This window comes from Lepidochelys kempii, chromosome 10 (genome assembly GCF_965140265.1).
Source record: "Lepidochelys kempii isolate rLepKem1 chromosome 10, rLepKem1.hap2, whole genome shotgun sequence".
NCBI lineage: Eukaryota > Metazoa > Chordata > Testudines > Cheloniidae > Lepidochelys > Lepidochelys kempii.
In genome coordinates this window covers 80618723-80642463 of record NC_133265.1, presented here as the reverse complement: position 1 = coordinate 80642463, position 23741 = coordinate 80618723, and the positions used below count along the sequence as shown (strand labels likewise).

Here is a 23741-nt window from a genome sequence, read left to right as displayed (position 1 = left end):
TCGCCTACTTGCCTGGTTTCGCTTTGCCAGGTTCTGGTGCTGCATATACTGCTGGATAATGTGTGTGGTGTTTAATGTGCTCCTAATTGCCAAAGTGATCTGAGCGGGCTCCATGCTTGCCATGGTATGGCGTCTGCACAGAAAAAAGACGCGGAACGATTGTCTGCCGTTGCTCTGACAGAGGGAGGGATGATTGACGACGTGGCTTACAGGAATTAAAATCAATAAAAAGGGTGGCTTTGCGAGAAACAGAATGGCCCCCTGAAGGATAGAACTCAAAACTGGGTTTAGCAGGCCGTTGATTTCACGGAGGGAGGGAGGAGAAAATGAATACAAAACAAATCTGGTCTATTTCTTGTTTTGATCCACTTGATCTATCTTTATACATCTTGCTGGCAGCAGACTGTGGAGTATGACCACTAGCATCGTCATCTCCTGGGTGTTCGGCAGAAGACGGTGCAGTATGACTGCTGGCCATCTTCTTCTGCTGGCTGCAGATTAAAAGACAGTGCACTGCCGGTAGGATTGAATCACTACGAAACAAAACTTAAAAGGGAAATGACTTGGCTGAGTCACTCCCATGTTTGCCCAGGCACCCCGACCTCATCGAGGTCGGTTAAAAGAGCACCCTGGACTACGTCGATGACAGCTACCAGTCATACTGCACTGTCTGCTGCCAAAAGGGAATAAACTGTTGCTGTGTAGTAATGCCGTACTGCGTCTGCCAGCACCCAAGAGACATACGGTGACTGTTAGCTGAGCGGGCTCCATGCTTGCCGTGGTATGGCGTCTGCACAGGTAACTCAAGAAAAAAGGCGCAAAACGATTGTCTGCCCTTGCTTTCATGGAGGAAGGGAGGAAAGGGGGGCCTGACAATATGTACCCAGAACCACCAGCGACAATGTTTTAACCCCATCAGGCACTGGGATTTCTACCCAGAATTCAAATGGGCGGCAGAGACTGTGGGAACTGTGGGATAGCTACCCACAGTGCAATGCTCCGGAAGTAGGTGGTTGCCTCGGTACTGTGGACACACTCTACCGACTACATGCACTTAGAGCATTTGTGTGGGGACACACACAATCGACTGTATAAAAACGCTTTCTACAAAACTGACTTCTTTAAATTCGACCTAATTTCGTAGTGTAGACACACCCTAAGTACAATGACATCTACTTGCTAAAGAGCCTTGTTTTCAAATTAAAGTTTATTAAAATGACAAAAATAGAAGTTTCACATATGAAAGAAGAGGGCATACATGGTACAGGCCTTTAGTAACAACAGGTGAATAATGCTTAAGCTAAAGCACATAGGCAGCTGAACCATTCATTAACATACAATCTCAGGGTAAGAAAATCTAAATACTAATGCAAACGTGCTCATAGGCAGCTACAAAAGGGGGGAATAAGTCCCTCCAGAAACAAAGAGATGGGCCTCCTCCCGCCTCAAGATGGAACAGGCTGCAATGGTGCAGATTGGTCTAGTAGTCACAGATGGGAGGAAGCAGAAGATTAACCAAAACATTTACTGAGTAATGCTTTCTTTCATTATTTTTAAAGTCTCATTTTGTTGTAAAATAATCAAACTAGAAGACCTGAAGAGCGCAGTGCAATGGCCCATCTGTGTATGGCATTTATTGCTAAAAGACAAAAGAACAGCCACCCAAACAAGTGCTTCTGCAACATAAACTGAAGTAAATGGAACAAAAGTCAATGTATTGTTTAATTTGCAAGGGTCTGCTGATCATTTCTTGGACAGATGTCTAGCTGCTCTCACATCAGTAACATCCTAATTATTAACAATCATCAGAGAGGAGCATATGAGAAACCTCAGATCTTTAATAGGAACCCTTGAAGCGCTCTGTTAAAAATTAAATATTTGATTCATCTGAATATTCAAAGAAAGTAGATAAATATAAAAACATGTATAAGAATATACTGAATTCCTTAACCATACAGCTCAATCAACTACTATATAGTGACTAATAATTTCTCATTCTAGCTTAGACCAGTTTATTCTTGATATTCTATTCCTTCTACCTATCCAGTGCCTCAGAGTACCAGGAGAGCTCACACTGAGACATTTTATTGTGTTGTTGAAGTCCTCCACAGAGCTATGCTCTACCTCCTAGTGCTTCTTCCAGTTAGTAACTGGAATGAGATATGGACATCTACACTAGCTGCTTCAGACTCAGCTATGAAAATCTGTCACCCTACAGTGTCTCTGTACTGTTCCAAGTATACTTCCCTCTAAGAGGAGAGAAAACTGGTCGAATAGAAATTATTTCTTTAAGGTCACCCACCCATCATCATTCCTTGACTAAATGTTTGTAGCAAGAGCCTTGAGAAAAGTTGGAGATGCTTCCAATTCCTCCTGCTTTGCACACACACATACTTTATAGCTGTTGATTAAATCAAAGGTATAGCACTGGATTTTAGTCTAAGACAAGCTAAACACAAAATACACACTGCAATTCAGTCCAATACATTAATAAAAAAAAATTCACCACAGTCATTAAAATCACAAGGCGATCTGTAACGTCTGCCAGCAGCCGTGCCCTTGTGTATGGCAATGCCAATTAAAAGAGAGTCAAAGTTCCTGCTAATGACTCTGAGCTTGTAACAAAAATGTATGAAATCCTGGTAAACTAGCCAAGACTACAGCTAAATGAGAGGATATTCCAGTACACATATGTAATCTAAGCTAAGGCATGGTTGACTGCATACATTTGTGCTACATATCAAAGCTACCATAATAAAGTTTTAGAAAATAAGTAAAAAACAAAACAACCCACACATGCACCTCTGGAGCAATGCTGAGTACAATAAGCTACGCTCAAGTGCTACCTTTCAGTAGTGTCACCCACAAATGGCATGATTAAGACACATTAAGTACGTTTCAAACCTGATGGGGAACAAGGTTTTATCTGTACAATATCCACTTGAAACTGTGCAACACAAAACCCTTGAATCACAATGTTTCTCTCCTCCCCTAGTCTTTTCAGCTGTTTAAATGGCACAGTACTCTCTACTTGAACTTAAAAGGTGACTTTAAAACCATAAAGCTATTATGAATTAGTGAGAAGGCGAAGAAAGGAAGTAAGTTAAGATAACTTTTTTCCTCATTATTTTTCTCTAACTGTACTGACTGAGAGATTTGTTTTCTAGTTGAATTCATTTTACAGGAATGATGATGTTGCTAACCACAGTTTACCATCATGATCTGCATACTGCTTTCTGTGCTAAATATTAATAAAGGTTAGCAGGTTTTAACCCTCTGCCAAATAAAACAGATACCTGCTTTGCCAAGTAAGTCCACATGAAAATCAGATTTGGAGAATGAGATTCTCTCTGTGAACTTCATATAAAAAAAGACAATCAGCCCCTTCCCCTAGCTGCTACCCTGCTAACTCAGTTTGGAATCTTAAAGTCAAACTGGATTCTTTCCGTTTTACACCATCACTAGTTATAAAGATTCAACAATCAGAAATTTAAGATGTCAGTTTTGTTGCTAAGGCACCAGAAAGAAGAGAGGCCAGCTTCCTCCATGATTATGTAAGGAGGTAAAACAGGGCTTGTGCAGTGAAATAAGCAGATCCAACTACAGATGCTCAGGGAAGAAACCTGGGGCTGTTTTTACATAGCAGTTTTTTTTTTTTTAACCATAACATCCATTCAAAACAGCTCTGTAACAAGTTCCAGAATAGATCTTTCCATGCAGTTATGTCAGAAGCCCATATCTGCAAGTAAAGAAGCCAACATATAACAAATCAATCCACAATGACAGTCAGACCTATTCTTTTTAAATGGCTTGCGAATACCATATTACTCAGATCCCCTCTCCATGCATGCATCACAGGCATTCATAGTTAAACAAATTCAGATGCACTGCAGAAATACTGAATGACAGAAACCTCCAGTACTCTGATTCAAGCACTGATGCTCCACGAGAGCTCCAGTCAAAGCTGTAGGGGAAGATTCTTCAGTGGGAGCATCAGTCCCTCTGCAAATCTGCTCTGGAATTCTCGGTCACAAGCATGAATTACACACTAGAGGTCATTCCTCACGTTTGATGGAAAGTCGTCCTCCAAGACATCCCTTTATTTGCTAGGAGAAAACAATACTGGCAAGGAACCTCCTGAAGGGCATTTTGAGTGTGAAACTGACAGCATAGTCACTCTCCTGCACATAGGGACAGAAAGCTTGTGTAGCAGGGTAAATCTAGGAGAATTTGTCTGGTATGCATACTAAAGAAAGGTTCCCTTGTAGCCTCCCTTGGTGATGCCTCCAAATACAAAAGTGTGATTTTGTAAACCAATTATTTTGGCCAGTACATAAATGGGTACCAAGGGAATAAGTATGTAATAAAAGCCTTAGTACATAGACAGACCAGACACACGCAGACACCTGAAATGCATCTGTGAAATGGTATCAAAAGTTCCCTGCCCAGTTAGGAGACTTAGGCTGTGATTCTGCAAATGCGCACTCACAAGACTAGTCACATGGAGTTCAAAGGAACTACTCACAATGTCTAAAAGTTAATCGTGTGCATAAGTCCTTGCAGGATTGAGGCTTTATTTATCACAAAGCACTGCAAAGAGCATTCTATACTTCCCAGAGTCAGACATAGATTTGTAATTCACTTTCTACATCAGATTTCCATAGGAAATTCTGAATGTGGTAGGCTTTTTTCCCTGACATTTTGGCACAAACATGTATGATATTTAACAGGAACAAAACGAAACAGATGATCGAGTGGCAAAGAAGTAGTTATGAAATGTGTATGGCAAATTTTAGCTTGTAACAAGCAGTGTGTGTGTGTGTTTTTTCCAGTTGTGGAAGTTATTTCTGCTTGCCATGACAGTCATTACTGGGAACAACTACCATTATAACTGTCAAGTGAGGATATTTAAAAAAAACAAAACAAAACAGAAGAATTTTATAATACACGTAAAAAACACGCTCTCCCCTTATACTTTCTTCTAACAGGCAACAAAACACCTTGACCATAGGTTTTAACAACAGAGAGTATTTCTGTATCTGAGATATTATAGCTAAATTTGTAGAGTGGCATGTGATGGCACTGTATGCTCTAAATCAGGTTACTCCCATGTGCTCTTTCTGAATGTGGCAGCAAGGACTGGGTAGCTCTCCTCTCTAGGGCCCACCACTAAGTTCACTGAGCCCATAACATTTAAAAAGTGTAAGATACCATTCAACATATCGAGAGGATACAATACAGAAGTTCATGTAATTAATGCAAATGGACTACCTAGCAAGGAAGGCTTAACTCATCCAGATGTGGCAAGAGCTCATTGCAATGAGTTACACACACTTTTCTGAGAGCTGCCCTAGCTAATCAATATCACTGCAGCGACATTAAAACAAACCTTAACATTGGTCTTTTGCTTCACGTAAATCCAGTCTCCAAGATTACGATATTAACTATACATCTCATGCACAAAGCCAGGCCTGCCTCATTGTCCGCTGTCTGACAAGGGAAAAACACTCTCTCTGGGGGACTCCTCAGTGCTTTTTTGGAGGAATCTCTTTTGTGAGTGTGTTGTTTTTATTTAACACCTCTGCCCCTCTGCTGTGGTTGGCCCATTCAGAAAGGGCAGACACATGCCTGTCAGGCTGTCGGAGAGCAACACAGAAGCGGGGCTTAGCAGCAACGTTCAATGGTATCTGCTTTACAGAGATGCTATGTTGCATTGGGCTGAAGTTCAGTAACACAAAGAGAAAACCTCCCCCAACCCAGCGAGCACCTGATGAAAGCAGCTTCCCCATGCTCGGAGCTGTACATAGCAGAGGCAACATAGGCACTACAAGGATTTAAATGAAGAATGTTTGCTTCACTCCACTAAAATGGAAGTCCGTGTTCTTAGCATGAAAAATATCAGCTTCAAATTCTTACTCCAATAGCCCATAATATGTGCTAACATAGTTTCAGGGAAGTGGCTTAAAATGAGCACTTCATTTAAAAACAACCTCTTGTTTTTGCAATTGATGTTTTTTCTGATCACGTGAATACTATGGAGAATTTATTTATTATGCTTTTTGCAAAGGGTTAAACTGATTCCATTTTCCAGAGTCCTTGTTTTGCCACTCAAGGAGATGTTTCCTTAAGATACACTGGAACAACGAATGCTTGGAGAACCCATTTGTGTAAGGACCTTGTCTAGCCATTGCAAAGGGCCATTAAGATGCAGTTCAATCCAGCAGGGGGTACTGGTCACAGTCTGCCGCCTAGAAGAATGAAAAAAAGAACAGAACAGAAATGTGACTTATAGAACTTTAAAAATATGAAGAGATTTTACAGCTACTAAAACATTCTTTCCTGCTTAGACAATAGCCCTGCATGTTACCCCAAAGGAATGTCTTTCTTCTCTACAACAACATGTTTTGTGCATATGCTGCCAAATTGTTTTTACAAAAAAATTAAAAACCCCAAAAACCCTTTCCCCCTTCCATATGCTTTATGATCATGGCAGGAGATAACTGCAATAGCATCTACTTACTACTTAAAGATTTCTGAAAGGAGGCAACATTTGATCCTCTAGATAGAAAGGAAGGCTACTGTCTAAATGCCTTTCACAGACCTTGTCTCATAATTAGATTGGATCGAACACTTCACTGTGTGTGTAATTTAAAAATAAAAATAAAAATCAGGACACTCACTCAACCAAAGAATTGGGTTTTAGCAGCTGGTTAAAGTTCAGATATGGCAGAATTTTTGAAAGATGTATGGGGATCTCACCCCATCATCCAGATGACATCTACACCCACTCTGAAGGTGTGGCTTGGTCTGCAGAGAGGGTTCAGACCCATGCATTGGATCTCTGCATTTCCCACCCTTCCCCATTCCACAGGCTCAGGGTCCCTGTAGGTTCAATAATTGGTGCAGTTATGCTGTTTCCAGGGCTGTTGCGGGGAGGAGAAAAGTTAAGATTTGACCAACTGAATAAAAGGAGCAGCTAAGAAGCAGAACTGCCAGGCACTGTACAAATAAATTTTTATTTCACACACACACACACACACACCCCCCTAGACCAGTAGGTATTTCAGAAACACATCATCATTAACCTGTAGGCTGCCACTAACCTGTATCTCCTGAACAATTCAAGAGCAGAGAGGTGGAAACTGTAGTGAGTAGATGGAGGAGGCTTAGCCAGAGCTGTTGCCTAGTGGAACTTCTATCCTGTCCTGCCTCCCCTTCCTCCCTCAACCTGCCCTCCTACTAAGTCTTTCCCCCACAGGCCAAATGCCATTTGGAGCAGGTGATGTGCCTCCACAAGGCTTAAGGGCCATGAAGCAGGGAGAGGAAGGCCAAGGGACGGTGTGGGGGAATCTCTCCTCCTGCTTGAGAGTATCAAGTTGGATTTCAGCTTTTCACCAAGGGAAGGCTCAGGGGGCTTGTTCTGGGGCCAGGAGGCAGGTGCAGCTGTTGCAGAAAAGAAGGAAGAAGAGGGAGAGGTTGGAGATAAGCGTACTCTATTTCTCAGCTTAGAACCCATCCTCAGAGTTTTAAGCGTTAATCGTTTAAGAGGAGGAAGTCAAAGCCTCAGTGGCCTTGGGAAAAACTGCTGCTGAATCAAGACCCTAGCTGGTGTTGGGGTAATCTCCGAGGGGCTGCTAGATGAATCACGCAACAGCTATTTGAGCTGCAGAATAACAGTGAGGAGACCCCTTCTTCGTTGCCTACATGAGCGAGAGCTGCAACCTATTCTATCTATGAATGTATATCCATTACCCTCTGGTCTTAAAATGGAGACACTGCCTGGAAGGCACCACACCCATTTCCAAATCAAGCATGGCTGACCAGAGTTGGCAGCATACTGTTTGCTGCCACAAGAGTGGGTGTATTGGCAGGGTTTACTCTGTGCAGTGGCCCAAGGGTGAGTCTTTTTTTACTAATGGAAGTGTCCTGAGCCACCTGGACAGAAGGATTGCAAGGGAGAGTGGAACAACTGTCTCGCTCATTCTGACATTTCAGTGAAGCACACATCCCCTTCATGGCCAGCATGAAATTAAAACACTCTCACTGAAGTTAAAATGGAACATTTGTCCGCTCCTCAAACACTGGCTGAAAAGGGCATGCCAACAAATAGCTCAGCACCATTACATACAAATCTATTCTTTAGCATGCTGTTTCCCCCCATCCCCAAGTCTATAACATCATGCTTTATTTTGACACTCTATCAAGACAATCAGACTTCACTGACAGCATGTCAGCTTGAAGATGGATTTCAGTAAGTTAGACCAGGGATGCCTTCTGTTGCTTTTTGGCTTGCCTGCGTTAGGCTCTGCTGTTAGAGAAGAGCCTGTGTGTCATGGCCTTCTTATGCAATTGCCCCCCTGATCGCTGGAACACAAAAACACTCAAACATCCTGCCAACAGATTGCTCAACTGGTTAAGCAGCTAAAGCACAGATTACTAAAACAATGCTCTAGATGCAGCTTTCAATGAGATTTTCATATGAATCAGTTCAACAAATAACTGTGCTATGACAGACAATTAGATGTAATTTCTCGTGGCACGGAAGCAAATGTTGGGCTTTGCTACAGTAAATGTGAGCATAGAGTTTCACTGACTACAATACTCCAATGAGATAGCCGACTTCCAGTAAGTCACGCTCATCTGGATTTCATTAGTGACCATGGCCAGGAGCCACAGCTGAAATGGTCTGGCCTGGGTGCAGAAGATTTAAAAACAAAATGGACTCCAAACATCTGGAGAGATGAAGGAAGAGAGTAACGTGAGAGGCCTGGGCTCCAGCTGATACTATAGCATCACCCCACCCCCCATTGCCACCCAACCCCTTCTGCTGCAGGAGACTGTAAAGAAGAACCAGCCAGGCATGTCTGCAAGCATATCCTGAGATGGTAAATATCACCACAGAATCTTTAAATAAGGCTGCAGATTTAAAGGAACACCATCAAATAATTATTTTTAAGAGCAGATCTTGTTTTAATCCTTTGCATGTTGTTCTGTCACAAAACAATCTTTATTTTCTGACAAATTTCATTTCCCCCATTTGGCATTAGCAAATATTGTCTTTCCTCCCTTTGTGACTTACGGAGCATTTATAAGCTCTGTTTGCTTGATAAATGCAATGCTACTCAGGATGGCAGTATAAGCTCTGGCATTTATTTTTAACCTGTGCTTTCTGTACGAGTACTGTAGTATTAGGAAACACCACACTGTATGTCCTAACTACAGTGGTCATTATTAATTTGTCCTCTCAATACTCCTTTAAGTTATGGAAAGGACAGCAAACAGATCAGTAATTACAAGGACATTTAAACAACTGCCATGTGGCAGGCAATGAGAATGGGGCAAGAAGAATTTGATTTTACAGTAATTTTTCAACGACCCTAACCAATATCTTAAAATGTAAATTTCCAAGACCATCTGCTTTCAATTTAATCCCACAAGTCCCTGACAAAAGAAATGTTAAGGCTAAACCTAATCCACTAATAAATGCTCACAATGATTCTGCTCATTAGAAACGCCAGCCATCAAATTTAAATCTAACTTCAAGAAATAAATAACTTATAATTTTTCTTACAATGTCCATCTGGATTCACCTACAGTTAAGCTCCAGTTAGAGATCCTGTACTGTCCAACACTGTAACCAGATACACATCCTCCCAATGAGGAATGGTGCAGCTTATACTATATTGGATTGATCTGCTTTTTCCTCTCATTTCTCCAGTTATGGAAACAAAATTAAAACATTTGAAAAACACATTCTTAAGAAATGCATGCTATCTGCTTTAATAAAACTACTGCTGGCTTAGTCTCCTACTCTAAAAGCAGCATATAAAGACCTTGTTGAGCACTCTGACTCCCAAAATCAAGGACTGCAGCATGCATGATTTGTGGTAATAAGCACAAAATGTGCTGTCTACTGAAAGATGAAGACAAAAGATCTGACCTGTATTCAGCTCCCCAGCCCTTGACAAAGCTCATTCGGATTGTGCACATTCTGGTCAGCTGATACACAGCCTCGAAACCCTGATTCACAGACTGAGCCAAGAGGGCTGCAAATTCCTGGTTGTTAAAAATCTTCAAGTTGCACCCTGTCAGGAACATGACAACATGGCATTAGTGTAACTAAATTAAGAAATCCCCTTTCTTTCTGCCTAAGGAAAGAAACCACTTAACTCTGCTCTCCCCATCCCCAAACCATATTACGTTATGGACAGATTGCATAAATAAGAAGCAAACTTCTAAAAGAAATTAAGTTTGGTTATAAATGCAACACCCCCACAATTCAACCCCTAAAAAAGTAAGGAAATACCAAGTTATGGGCCACAATGCTGAACCCTACTGCCCCCTCAGCATGTTTATGTTGATGAAAACAGACTGCATCACCACATGGCACTTCCTTCTACCTCCAAAGGATAAAGAAGGTGCACTACACAAAGCACATTCATCTCCTCTGCATTACAATGCAAACCTTGATTACAACCACAACTCTTAATATTTGCTAATTTTTCTGACAGTGTAATTAAGGAATTAGTAGAAATGTACAAGCTAAAAACAAAAGAAACCATAAAAGCTGAATTTAGATGGTATCCATTAGCAGAAGTCATCACCACCCCATCCTGTAGAGAGCCAGTTGCCAAAATAGCTCTTGCTGTCAAAAGTCAGATGTCAGGACTACACTATATAGTTTGGTAGCAAGTACTATAGTTAAGAATGCGGAACTGTTTCAGTTATAACACTCTTTTCACTTGTTCATAACGTTCCAAGGATTTCCCCTTTCAAATTGAAATTTTCCATGATTGGTCCCAGCTGAAAGCTAAAGAAGAATCCATTCAGCGGGTTTTGAGTTCTGGGTAGTTGAAAAATAACAAGTTTCCCAGAGTAAAACATTATTGCCACACTTTTTTTTAAACCCAGAAAACTTAAGTGCTGGACTTAGAAACTTGGCACATGACTAGTGTTCATTTGGGAGTATGTCCAAGTTTGAAAAACAAATGCTTGGATCAAGACGAATTATAAGTGATTAAAAAAAATGACGCTTGAGCATGCTTTGTGAGCCTGACCATAACTCATATTGTCATCTGTTTGGGGATCAAGCCATTTTTGCTGGGAGCATGTCCACATGTAGGGGCCCGGCGGCTACAGGACCTGGCTACCCATTGGTTGAGTCTGTAAGAGTTCCACTGGGAAAATCAAGGAACAGGCCATCCTAGAATAAATCTTGCTCGAAGATATATGGCAGCTTGTGTTCAGTAAGAGGAGAAGCTTCAGAGAGAGCAGATCTGGGGGCAGGGAGATGCTCCATTAAAAAGAGAGAGAAGAGCCAGGAAAAGGCCAGTGAGGAAGCCAGGCAAAGCACATACAAAGAGGTCCTGGAAAGGAAAGACAGGGCAGTTTGTATTACGGGCAGATTGCCCAGTTGTTTAGGGTTCATGGACTGGAAACCCATAGCATGTAGTGGGCATGAGTTCCCCCTATGCTGCAACTCTCTGAGGCTGTTTGGAGGTCAGAAAAGGCTGGACGCTGAGCCCAAGAGGAGGGCTAAAGACCGTGGTGGAGGAGTGCAGACCTGCAGAGGAAGGTCTGTGCCAGACACAAGCCTGGAGCAGAAGATTGGGTTGTGTTTGCTTATGAACTTCAATTAATTTTGGAGCCTGTGACAGAACAAGGAGTAATGGTCTCAAGTTGCAGTGGGGGAGGTTAAGGTTGGATATTAGAAAAAACTTTTTCACGAGGAGGGTGGTGAAGCACTGGAATGGGTTACCTAGGGAGGTGGTGGAAACTCCTTCCTTAGAGGTTTTGAAGGTCAGACTTGACAAAGCCCTGGCTGGGATGATATTCTATGATTCTAGTGGACTCTTGTGATTTAGCCAGAGGGTTAAGTCACCTCAGCAACCTAAAAGCACTGGAAGCTGCTGGTGAACTATCTGAGAAGGGAAACGGAGGCCACGGATGGGCCCAAAGCCACATCAAGTGTGTGAACCCTCCAACAAAAACCCTATCTCAAGGGTGGGCTTGCTCATTATTTCCAAATATTATTTTCTAGATACTTTTGCCATAAAAATTTTATTTTTGAAAAAGCTTAATATGCTCACACCCTGACTTAACTAACGCAACCCACCCATGTATATCTGACACAAGGTTTATAAATGTATTTTTATTTTCTAAGTAAAGCCTATTAAAATCCCCCTGTGACTTTTCAGTAGGTTTTAGATAGATATAAGTACTACAACCAAGACAATGAAATTGCCTCTTATGTGGTTTCCCTAGAAGAAGAACATAAAATAGAAGTAGGAAAATAACAGAGAAGAACATAGATGCATGTAAATTAAAAGGATTTTCTTCATATATTCATTCAGCAAAAGGTTTAAAAACATTTACTACTACTATTGTATTACTTATTTGTACAGTACCAATAGTTTGCAAAGCACATCCAGACTAGGAGCCCGACTGTGTTCTTGCTTAAACGAATCAGAATCTATTTAAGGTACCTTACACATTTACCTTTATGAACCTGGACACTGGTGATGATGGCTGGATATACAGTAGAAACTCTCATAACAGTAACTTTACCCTTCATGCTATCAAGGAACACTGCTGAAGTTGTGGAAATGGCATAAAATATGTTTATAGTAATCAGAAACCTAAAACCAATAGTATTTATCAAATCCAGTTCATTTTGTTGAATAGCTCAACTTCTGTATGCAGAGCTCCCATTCTTCACATGTAAATGTTACACAGGACAGTGCATACAGCATAAGTGAGTAAGGCTAGGCTTGGTTACCTGGTGGAATCTTGCAAACAGTTGCGGGGTGCCAGCCGTACCGTTGGTTACAGTTAGGAGACTGGACAAAAATGGCACTGTCGCTAAGGCACTCGGCAAACACCTCTCCTCCAATGTAGTACAGCCTTACTCCTCTTCCTAGAAAACACATGGCACAGTTTCAGTTTAGTCAGTCAGCAATGAAGCATGCAGAAAACATTTATCATCTTCAAAACCTCAAACATTTGGAAGAAGAGTTTTTAGAAATCTGGTTTACTTCTGAATCAAAAAGGGAGGAATCAAGCAAGGTCAGTGATGATGGGAAAAGAACATAGTAATTTTGTTTTCAATGGCTGTTGGGAACAACAAACTTCCGTGAGGACTTCAAGCTGAGAGAAGTGGAAGAGCAATTTATGAAGCCAGAAGTGCATTCTCCAGCCACATGATCCTTTGCAGCATGCACTGCACAAATCCGCCACTTTGAGAAATGCCTCCCCTTAGCCACTCCGATATTCTCCATATGAACATTTCATCAGTTCAACATATGGTTTTCAACCTCCTCCTAGAGTCACCACAGATGTATGGCACTATTTTAATTGATTTAGAATAAAATTATATAAGGCTTCTCAACCGTTACGTTTAGCCTGAGATAACATTCACTATATCCTGATATAAAACGCTTTAATTCCCATGGGAAATACATAAATGAATATAATAAATACAATCTGAGTTGAAAAATCCTAAGTTTCAGGTATCAGTCTATGTAACTCTGATAAACCTTTGCTGTGCTCTCACACTGCTAGTGTGGAAACTTTGCATTCAGTCTTGCTTGAAGCATATGGAACCTGATGAACTTAAGGATTAACTTTAGACTCTTGGGATTTCTCACATCAGGAACCATTTTAGTAATGAAAAAATTAAACACCTGGTAAGTGAAGGAGCCACTGGTTCTGCCCCAGAGAAGGGTACAAAGAAGAATAAAATCTGGTCGAAGAGGGTTTGCTTTTCTGGCAGGAGGTAGGGAAACTAACTTGTACCATTAAGTCGCATTCGAAGGGCCTAATACTGCCCTCATCAGTGTAAATGGGGAAAACTCCACTAACTTTTACACCAGTTAACCAAGGACAGAATCGGGCCCTAACTTGCTATTTAACATTCAGCACTGTCAGGACCTGAATCTCCTCTTGCTTTCCATGGTGTAAATCAGGAATAGCTCCACTGAAGGAAATGCAGTTCTACTGCTTTAAAATGTGTGTAGGTGATGGATTATCTTATAAAAGCCTAGATAGGGCCCATTGAATCAACGGCAGTCTTTCCATTAATTCCAATGAAATTTGGATCAAGCCACTGCTTTCTATTCATGAGGGAACAGGCATGAAAGAGTAAAAACACAAGAGATCTCTCATAAAATTTAGAAATAAATTTCTTATCGATAGATACAATTCAGCTTCTATGATGTATAATAAATCCATTCTAAAACATCTTTTTATTTTACTGTTGTAACATTAATTTTACTTTTATATTATGGAATTTTAATGTGTTAAAATAATGAAGATACTTAACTAAAACTGATCAAGTTACACAGATGGCTGATTTTAATCTTCAGCACTCTGTATCCAACCCTCTACACATTCCCCTCCCACTCAACAGATGGTAACAACAACAAGAAAATAGGCATTACCAATGTGTCGTCTTGTGAGCTCCACGGCTGCGTTTCGGTTCACATTAGACAATAAGCCAAGACAGAAGCGTTCTGAGTTAGAAGGGTCGGTGAAGCCATCCACGGTCATAGAAGGCTGTGAAGCATGGAATGTCTCCCCTACTCGCTGGTTGAGTTCATAGTAGGATATAGAGCACCAGAAAGCTGGCTCGCAGTAGGTAACAGGCTGCAGATCTGCACAAAGCAAAAGAAAGAAAGAAATCAGAGAAGTCCTTTGAAGAAAATGAAACATTTAAGAATATTATTCAGCTCCACTGCCTGTGTTTATTTAACAACCAAGCTTTAATTACTTGACAGATTTTAATGGGTTGCAGCAAGAAAGTTACATCAACCCCAAAGCAGTTGGCATGCAGAATAATCACAAATAGCCAACACTACCACTTAACTGACTTCATCTTTACCACCTATAAAACTGAACTCACATAAACAATGAAAACACAACGTTAATTTCAGGTAGCTACTGTGCCTTACCTAAAATCAACGGGCTAAATTCTGCGCTCAGTAAGATGGATGTAACTGAGCAAAATTTTGGCCCACTGGTCCAGCTTCTGAGTTCACTGGCCCTAGTTTTAAGCCTGTCTAGCTCCACTATCTTCAGTGGAGACACTCCTGATTTACACCAAATGTATGTGGAATCCGTGTCAAGGTTACTGGGAATACTTATTTCTCATCATTCTTCTATCTGGAAAGTTGTAAAAGGGAAATCTACTTTCCTTAACAGATAACAAGTCTTTGGTTTTAGTCTTGTGGCAGTGGTTTGATTCAGCCGGTGGGCCCAACTGAAACTGGTTGCACCATCTTATTGCACCGAGTCATTTTGAAGAGGACAGTACTAAATATGCAAGAGGGGTGTGATTGTAAGAGTAAAGAAATTGAAATTCTTCTACTCCTGCTAAAGTCAATTCCAGTAACAGTCGATAGTAATTTAATCTCCTCATCCCCATTCTAAGCAAGTGAGGATATCTTCAAAACACCCGATTGCTGCTCCTTAGTTGGGGAGAAGATTTAATAGTGAGCAACAGAAAGCACCATCTTTCCAGCTCCTACTGCTAGGTTCCCCCCTATGGTATTTCTTCAGTGCTCCAGGCACAGGGTTAGAGACCACCAGCTCTGACAATCAAAGACAGGCCCCACCTCTCTTCCTCCTCTCCTTGCAAAGACGAGCAGCCCAAGAAGATAAGTTCAGTGTCATTTCTTATATAAAAGATCTGTTACCAGCTCCTTAGAGAAAATGAAGCTGCTATCCAACTATATCCTGTCCAAGTCCACACTCAGCTATACCCAAAAATGCAGCCTTCACACTAGAACAGTCCAAATGATCCTTGCATTTATCTGAACCAGAAAGACAATACAAGTGTTAACATATCCCAGTAAGTGGGATACAGATGTGAGGATAGCCACATACCTCAAAAACACCAGCAGCACCATGTGGAACTGCTCCTCCTCCACTGAAATCAATGGCAAAATTCCTACCGAGTACAGTGGCAGCAGGACTGAGCCCTATTTTATACTCCTCTAAACCAGAATGAGTACCAGTACAGATGCAACATTCTTTCACTGTTTCAGGTATTGTGTAAATAGCGCCCTTACTTTCCTGAACATTTAATGTGTATCCTCACCACTCAGTGGTGGGTCTCATATTAATAGAGTACCAGACCAGGAGACTTGAGTTCTAGTCCCAACTCTGCCACTGGCCTGCTAGGTGACCTGGGCAAATCACTTCTCCCCACTCTGTGCTCAGTTTCCTCATCTGTAAAATGGGGATAATGATATTGGCCTCTTTCGTATAGCGTTTTGAGATGTACAGATGAGAAGCACTAGATAAGAGCTAGGTATTATTACTCTGCTGATTGTTGTCCTCTTCTCCCACTTCCACAGAAGCCAGCACCAGTTATTGCAGATAGTCTGTAATAACTTGCACTGTAATAACTTATCTCCACAATTTTTGAGGGGAAAGCGTTCTCAGGGCACCCGACAACCTGCTGCTGGTTTCTCAGGAGATGTGCTGTCCAAGTGCCACAGCACGCCAGGAATCCAAGCAGCAATGTGAAGGCAAAGGTCCGCTCTGCGAAAGCCACTTGACCCCAGCAAATCCCAGCCAAATCCAGGAATTTTGGAAGGGTGGGAGCCCATTTTTATCTTTTTCTATTGAGGGGCAACCTATGCTCCCTTCAGTGAACAAATTAAAAGGAAACTACTTCCCAAGCTAAGGCTGACATTTCTGCTCTCCTAGGTGGTGTATGCCTGCCTGCATAAGGGAAAGTGAGGCCCAAAGGAATCAGAGTGTAACCCTCAAAGCATAAATTAATAGAAAGTAATTCCATAAAATAGAGTATTTACATACTTACGGGGGGCCCTGGCCTCAACTGACGAGATTTTTATTCCATAACATTCTTATGAGCATAAAACTTAGGTTTCTTCAAACTTAAAGCAAAAAATCTTTGAATATTTCCCCTCACATGTTCACATGCCATTGTACAAATCCACGAGTCATCAAGTACAATACATGCTGTTCCTTTTCCACCTCTGCCTTTTTCTGCTATGTTACTCATTTAACTACTACACTGGGATTGCCATGTGTCAAGAGTGTGTCTACAATTTTCACCGATTAGCAGTTTTGGACTACGGCACCTATCTGTGAGTGTTGTAACCATTCTGACAAATGTATAGCAAAGAGCACTGCTAATCAAGGTAAATTAGATCATGCTCATTTGCTTTAAAAAAATCTATGCTTGCTCTTATCCAAGAGCAAACATTTCTAAATAAGAGTCTATTAAGTTTCATAAAAGCAAAACAAGTTTTTAGCCCGGCAAGCGGTATCTTCAGAGTGATGCTGCCCTTGGGTTGTAGAAGCATCCTCAACCTGTGGGACTGTATATACTTTTGTGGTACTTTCCTTCAGCAACCACCTCCACTTGGGTTGTGTCTCAAGGGGACTGCAGGTCCCCACTGAGGAATGTACGGAAATTTCACTTTCAGCTTGATTTGCAATTTGAGGAAAGACAGAAACCAACAAACTCACCACTCATGAATCTTGTTGGAAATGCACTAGTCTCTAAGAAATGCAGCTGAATGTTTAATGATGCTGCCTTCCCTATGATTGTGGCATAAGGCTTAGCCTAAGTTTTAAGCCACCATGGAAAGAGTGAGTTACCTCTTGAGTTAGAAGTGGTCTGTATGTATCATTTTGATTTTTGTGGATTTGGTGCTCACGCAAGTAAGGAGTTGTAGTAATGCTAGAGCCACACAGTGCCCACAGGGACTGTGCAAACAGCTAAATAAAGGATACATCGTAACCAGGTAAACCCTCCTTCTATCTTCCATGCACGGCACTGCCAATCCATTTAAACTCTGATACACAAGATGCTTGCTTTTTCCTGTCCCAGGTCCCTCTCATGAAAGGATCCCTATCATGCTGAATCATGAGGTCAATAAATGTCCCGAGTACTGGGATGAGACCCATCCAACTTATTCTCCCATAATCTCTGAGCTAGACCTCTAGCAGTATTTCTGTTGGCTCAGCTGCAGAGAACAACTGCAGGCTCTTTACATCAATCTAAGTAAAAATATAAAGTGAATTGATACAACAAATCATTTCATGCTATTCCCAGCACTCACCCTGCAGTGAGATCGGTCACTGAATTTATCTCCGATCTTATTTCATCGAAATTTGGTGAAGTACTTGATACAACAAGATGAAATGAGACTGGTGGCTCCTTTCTGAAAATTCTTGCATCAAGCAAGGAACAGCACTTGTAATGTATGCTCAGAGCAGCTAGCATTCCTCCTGTATATACTACACAGAGCTTGCTGGAAACCCAGCATTTATCCCACTCCAAACTTTGTGGGGGAAATGGCCATTTGAAACGTCTGGTCCAAAAATTTCACTTTTCCACAGCAAATATTGAAAATCAGTCAAAACAGAAGTTTCTCAAAGGTGTGAAAAGGTTAAAAAAAACAAACAAACCCTACATTTTTTCATTCTGTTTTTCAGTTGGAAAAAAGTGTGAAAAGGGGTTTTCCCATCACCCTTTCCTCACAATTTTAATGTAGGGGGGCGGGGGGAACTCCCGAAAATCCAAAAACTGTCAATTGAATGTTTAAGTTTCTCAGTTCAAAAAAAAAAAAAAAAAAAAAACAACCTGACATGAGATGACAGTCAAGGCAAAAATTTATTTAATTTTTGAAATACTGACTATTCATTTAGAATCTACCAGTAGGGAAAATTTTATCAAAATCGATATTTTTCTGTGGAAAATTTCAACCAACTAATGATATTCAAGAACTACATTAAATTACAAAGATGCTGGCCAGGAAGGTCTGTACTGGACTAGGGCAGGTGAGCAGAAAATATTAAAGGCCTCTTATTTCAGATCCTAACATTTAGATTAGTTATTTTTCTTTTGTAAGGCAACACCATCACTGGATTCTCAGATGAGACAATCTCTGCCAGAAATTCTGTATTTTAATCCATATGTACCAGTTATGGCTGCAACATCTCTAACTTCATCCTTAAAGCAAGACAGAGAGAGAAAGCAAGCGAGACTGTGAGCACACTCTCCTCATTATCACTACATTCTATAACCACTGAACTTTCAGAAAGGCTTGGGAATACCACTTTTTTTTTTTTTTTATTTTGAGTAGCAGCGTTGCACCACAGAAACCAGCTGAGGCCTGTATTACTAACTCATCTGACCATATGGTATGTGGTTATTTCACTTGCAGTGTGTGTCTGTGTCAAGCCTCTTGTAGAGCCAACACTGAGGAAGAGGACAATGGATTTCCAGTATACCAAACTCCTAGATAACAATATGCATATCCAATTCTGGCCCTTTGCTGTATAAACTCCCTGACCTCAATCTGAATATCTACAGAGCACCAGAAGCCATAGATTTGTTTTGAGGCTTTTTTTTTAGTTTAAATAAAAGAAATAGGAGATCACTTGGTATTCGTAACTTTCACTAAAAACGTGTGCTTGACAACTAAACCTTTGAACCAAAAAAGTTCTTTCAAGTGGACTCCTTGCCAGGTGCACTCACATTCCAAAACATTCCCTCTGATCTGGAGAGACCATCTGCAGTGCTGGGAGAAGAGAGTTCAGTTCCCATGGCCCATTCAGTCCTTGGCTTGTCTGCTGACACGGTCAGTTGAGGGAGGAAGTGGGTTGGGTTTTTTTTGTTTTTGTATTGTCATCTACCCTGTAACCACCACCAACTCTTCATTTTGGGCAGATCACCCAACAGCGTGTAGATGGCAGCAAGCTTTCCATCACTACTGACACAGGACAGGTTTGATCATCAATGTGTCATTTCACTTATTTTAAAATTACCCACAACTCAACACCCCACAATAAACTTTAAAAAAGATATGTATTTTTTGAAACCTCCACTTGCCAAAGAACAACAAATGTTCATCTTGTAACTCCTGGCTGTGTCCCTTTCATTTTATTTCAAGTTATTACACTTTCTGACTCCAATTTCAGAGACTACAAACGGATTACTTGTGGTTAACATGCTTTGGCTGCCCTTGTTTAGTCTTTGCTACCAGACACCACATTAGACATCCTACAGACCAACCAGCCAAGCAGCACATTTTAATAACCATTGCCTTTGTTGGAAAAAACATGCACTGAAGCCTGATTCCTAGAGACTCCTTACTCATTTGGGTGAGGTGATTGCTATCTGCAGCAACAAAAAGCAATCCGGATTGGGGTTTTTGTTGTTGTTGTTGTTTAAAATGTTGATAAGAAACATGGGAAATCCCAATTGACTCACAAGCAGCACACTTGAGCATAAAGGATGCAGTCAAAAAAACCAAACACCCAAAAAACCCCTCTTCCCTCTTAGGCTTTGACAGTTAAGCCAAGAAAACTGTTAGTACCACCCAGATATATATATAGCACCCTCTTTTAAAAAAAAAAAAAAAATTGACTAGCCCGAGACATCCAAAAACAAGCCAGCCAATGCCTGAAATTCTGAAGTGCTGTCAAGATACTCTGTGCCAGGGCTGTAAGCATATGTAAGCTTTGTGGCTGTGGCATTTTAAGAGTAATCTGAAGTAGTCTGTGCCTACTGGCTTAAGTAACATTTAGAGAATGGATCCTGCAGTATGCAGGGTTGTAAGGGTTTTCTATGAGGGTGACTGCTCAGAGTAATTTCAAATGGGGTGAGCTCAACAATATGGTTAGATCTGACCCCTCTGTCAGTCTGCATGAAAATACAGAGCACCATCAGATACACATTGAAGAGATAATACAAGTTCAGAAATACATTCTCAAAATCTACAAGGCTTATCTCAGGGAATTATACAACCCTGATCTCTACATCTTTAGTTTTCCTCTTATTTATTATTTTAAATATCTCTAGTTGACAGGATGAAAACAGAACCACTGATGTGTTGGTATAATGCAATGGTCTGGACTATGCTCTTGGTGCCTACAGATGAGCCCAGGGCTGCAGAGACCTACACTGCTGCCTAGGTCCCCAGATTGAATTCGGCTGTTCTGGCCAGTGCAAAGGGCCTGCCTTAAGCCCATCCCTGTGTTCAGGTAGAAGGACATACACGGGAACCAGAAGGCTTGCATCAGCAACATAATGGTCCCTGACCTCACCTTGTGCGTCCATGGAGAGGTCAGCTACTATCTGGCCCTAAGCTTTTCAGTGCAGGGACTGTCTACATCTGATAGGAGTGCTTTGCACCCTGCAGGACCAAACCAACAGAACAACTGATCCGGTACGTGAGCACCATGATATCGACAGTCATCAATTCAAGTATATTGAACTCACTTCTGTAATCTGCCTCTCTCGTATTTTAAGTGCTTCAGCACGCCACCTGCTTTTTAGCCTACTACTGTTTCTTCTTTCCACCCTTTCCCGGTCTCATCTTCCCCACTGTGCCCTTGTGCTCTCCAAAACTCCATCACTCAACATCCCATTACCAATCTCATCCCCTACTCAATTATCCCAATACACAAAATTTATAAGGAGAGTCGGGTGGCTAGGGCACTAGCCTGGGATCTGGGTTCAGTTCCCTGCTCCATCAGACTTCCTGTGTGACCCTGGGCAAGTCAGTTAGTCCCTCTGTGCCCCAGTTCCCCGTCTGTATGATAGGGATATTCGCACTGCTTCACAAGGGTGTTGCGAGGATACAATTAAAAAGATTGTGAGGCACTCAGTAAGATAATGGTGGTCAGATAATCACCTTAGATAGCTAATAAGCAACTAAAATTATATAGGTGCTTTCTAGAAGAGAAAGTTTAATTTAAAACACCTTTATTAAAATAAGAACCAGCAGGATGCATTCCTGGCAAACCTGGGTGATCACCAGATCATATTTTTGTTATAGCCCTCACACTCATTCACCCTGGCATTACCCCCCCCACCTTTTTTTTTTGGTCTGTCACTGCATCTTGTTTTATATCCAACCCTATGTTGTAAGCTCAGATCTCTGTACTAACTTTGAGCTATCGTGAATCTCTGTTGCCATAATAATGGGAATTAGCACAAAGAAGCATTAAATAATGCCACAACATCAGTAATGTCATCATTAATATATACTCGATATGCCAAGCATTATAATTACACACGGTTATGAAGACAGCATACTTACCCAGATTATTATGTGCTGGGGACATAGGATTTGGAGATAAATTTGGAGAACCTGAAAATCAAGATGATGATGGTTAAGCTGGTAACTGCATAGAAAAAACAGTAAAACAGAGACATCAGTGCTGACATGGGTTTTTGGTTCTAAAGATCAAACCAAGGGCACTTATGTTTTTGGTTTGAGACTACTGTGTTTGCTGCTTAAACCCAATGGATATATATGAAATATGTAACAATCTTGGAATTCTTAAGCATCCCATGCCCCAGATGAACTTCATTCTGTGATCTGGGAAAGTGAGACTTGCAGTTTCCTCCACAGCCAATTATTATTTATACAGGCTCAGAGATACTATCATTATGATACAAAGTAATATTGCTAAGCATCTTCATGCTGCTCCAGGTCTTCATTTACAAGAGACCCGATTTTCAAAACTGTGCACGTAGGCATGTGTGCTTCATTTGCATATGCCATTACTATGACTGCATGTACCATCATGGTAACTACACACAAAGGTAACTACTTAGACAACTACAGCTTTGATTTTCTGTTGCCCTGCACCTTATGTATTTATTTACTCTCGTGCAAAATTATTGCAAAGTGAATGTAACTCACTATCATAAGTATGGTAGCATGTTATGCTCACTTTGCCCTGGTGTAAATTCCCATATAGGTAAAGGCCATGGAGAATCAGGTGATCAAAGGTAAATCTGCATGCACAATTACCAGAGAGTTGTAGGCTTTATCATTCTAATTCTGTATGGAAAATATGCACATTCATTTTGAACATCTGAAAGAATTTGTTCCAATAAAAAAAGGAGGCATTACACTGGAGCTTTGCAAGAAAATATGAAGACTTGGCAGGTATGAGAGCACGTTGCAGAACCTTGCCTTCCACTGAGCTCTGTTAGCTTTTTTAAAAATCTGTGCTTATAAAAAGAACAAAGTCCATGACGTTTGAGGGAGTGGAGGACCCGCAGAGAGAACAGATATAGCATTTGAACATAAACTGGGCATTTATGGTATCTTCTCGGCCAACTCTGTTCCAGTATTTTATCCCCAAAGGCCCTATTTACAGTCCGGATGTCAACCACAGTACCAATAACTGCATGCACAAAAATGGATTGCGTCAGTAGGCTCACGTTTGATATGGACAAACAAACCCACGCTTGCCTTCCTCCATGTGTATCGTGGAGAAAGGCTATAAATCTGTCATTCCTCTTTTAGAATCCCACATGCACTCTAAAGTCCAAAACATTCACAGAAAGGGAGCCGACTGTGTGCACTATTTGCATTAACTAGGCCCTGCACTCCTATCTTTGTTTGAATGCAGCCCATATTTGTGTATTTCTCTTGTAAAGCAGTAACCATTTTAACCAGAGATGTGTCTTTGCTTTTCAACCACAGCTTTTACAAACTAAGGGATGGATTCAGCAACTCTTATTCACGAGGGTAACTCCAACATCAACAGGATGTCTTGGGTAAGGATTACTTATGTGAGTAAGGACTGTAGGCCCTCATATGTTTAACTACCTTGTGTTCATATATTTTAGCACAAATTCCAAGAGCAAATAATCTGATACACAGTATTTGTTTAAATGCCACAGAGAACCTGAGAAGAAGGGGACTGATGGTTTACAGGGAAGCACTTGCTAAACACTT

General features: G+C 41.1%; 1 protein-coding gene across 2 annotated transcripts in view; it reads right to left on the bottom strand.

Annotated features, from left to right (window-relative positions):
* Positions 1-1188: 1188 nt before the first annotated feature.
* SMAD3 (SMAD family member 3) overlaps positions 1189-23741 on the bottom strand; it is a 112824-nt gene continuing 90271 nt past the window's right edge. For both annotated transcript variants that reach the window (XM_073304419.1, XM_073304418.1), the window contains exons 5-9: positions 22086-22136; positions 14439-14651; positions 12779-12916; positions 9941-10085; positions 1189-6248 (exon numbers count right to left, since the gene is read on the bottom strand). In XM_073304419.1, the coding sequence (XP_073160520.1) occupies positions 6125-6248; positions 9941-10085; positions 12779-12916; positions 14439-14651; positions 22086-22136 (671 nt within the window). In that variant the 3' untranslated portion in view covers positions 1189-6124. The remainder of the gene's footprint in view (positions 6249-9940; positions 10086-12778; positions 12917-14438; positions 14652-22085; positions 22137-23741) is intronic.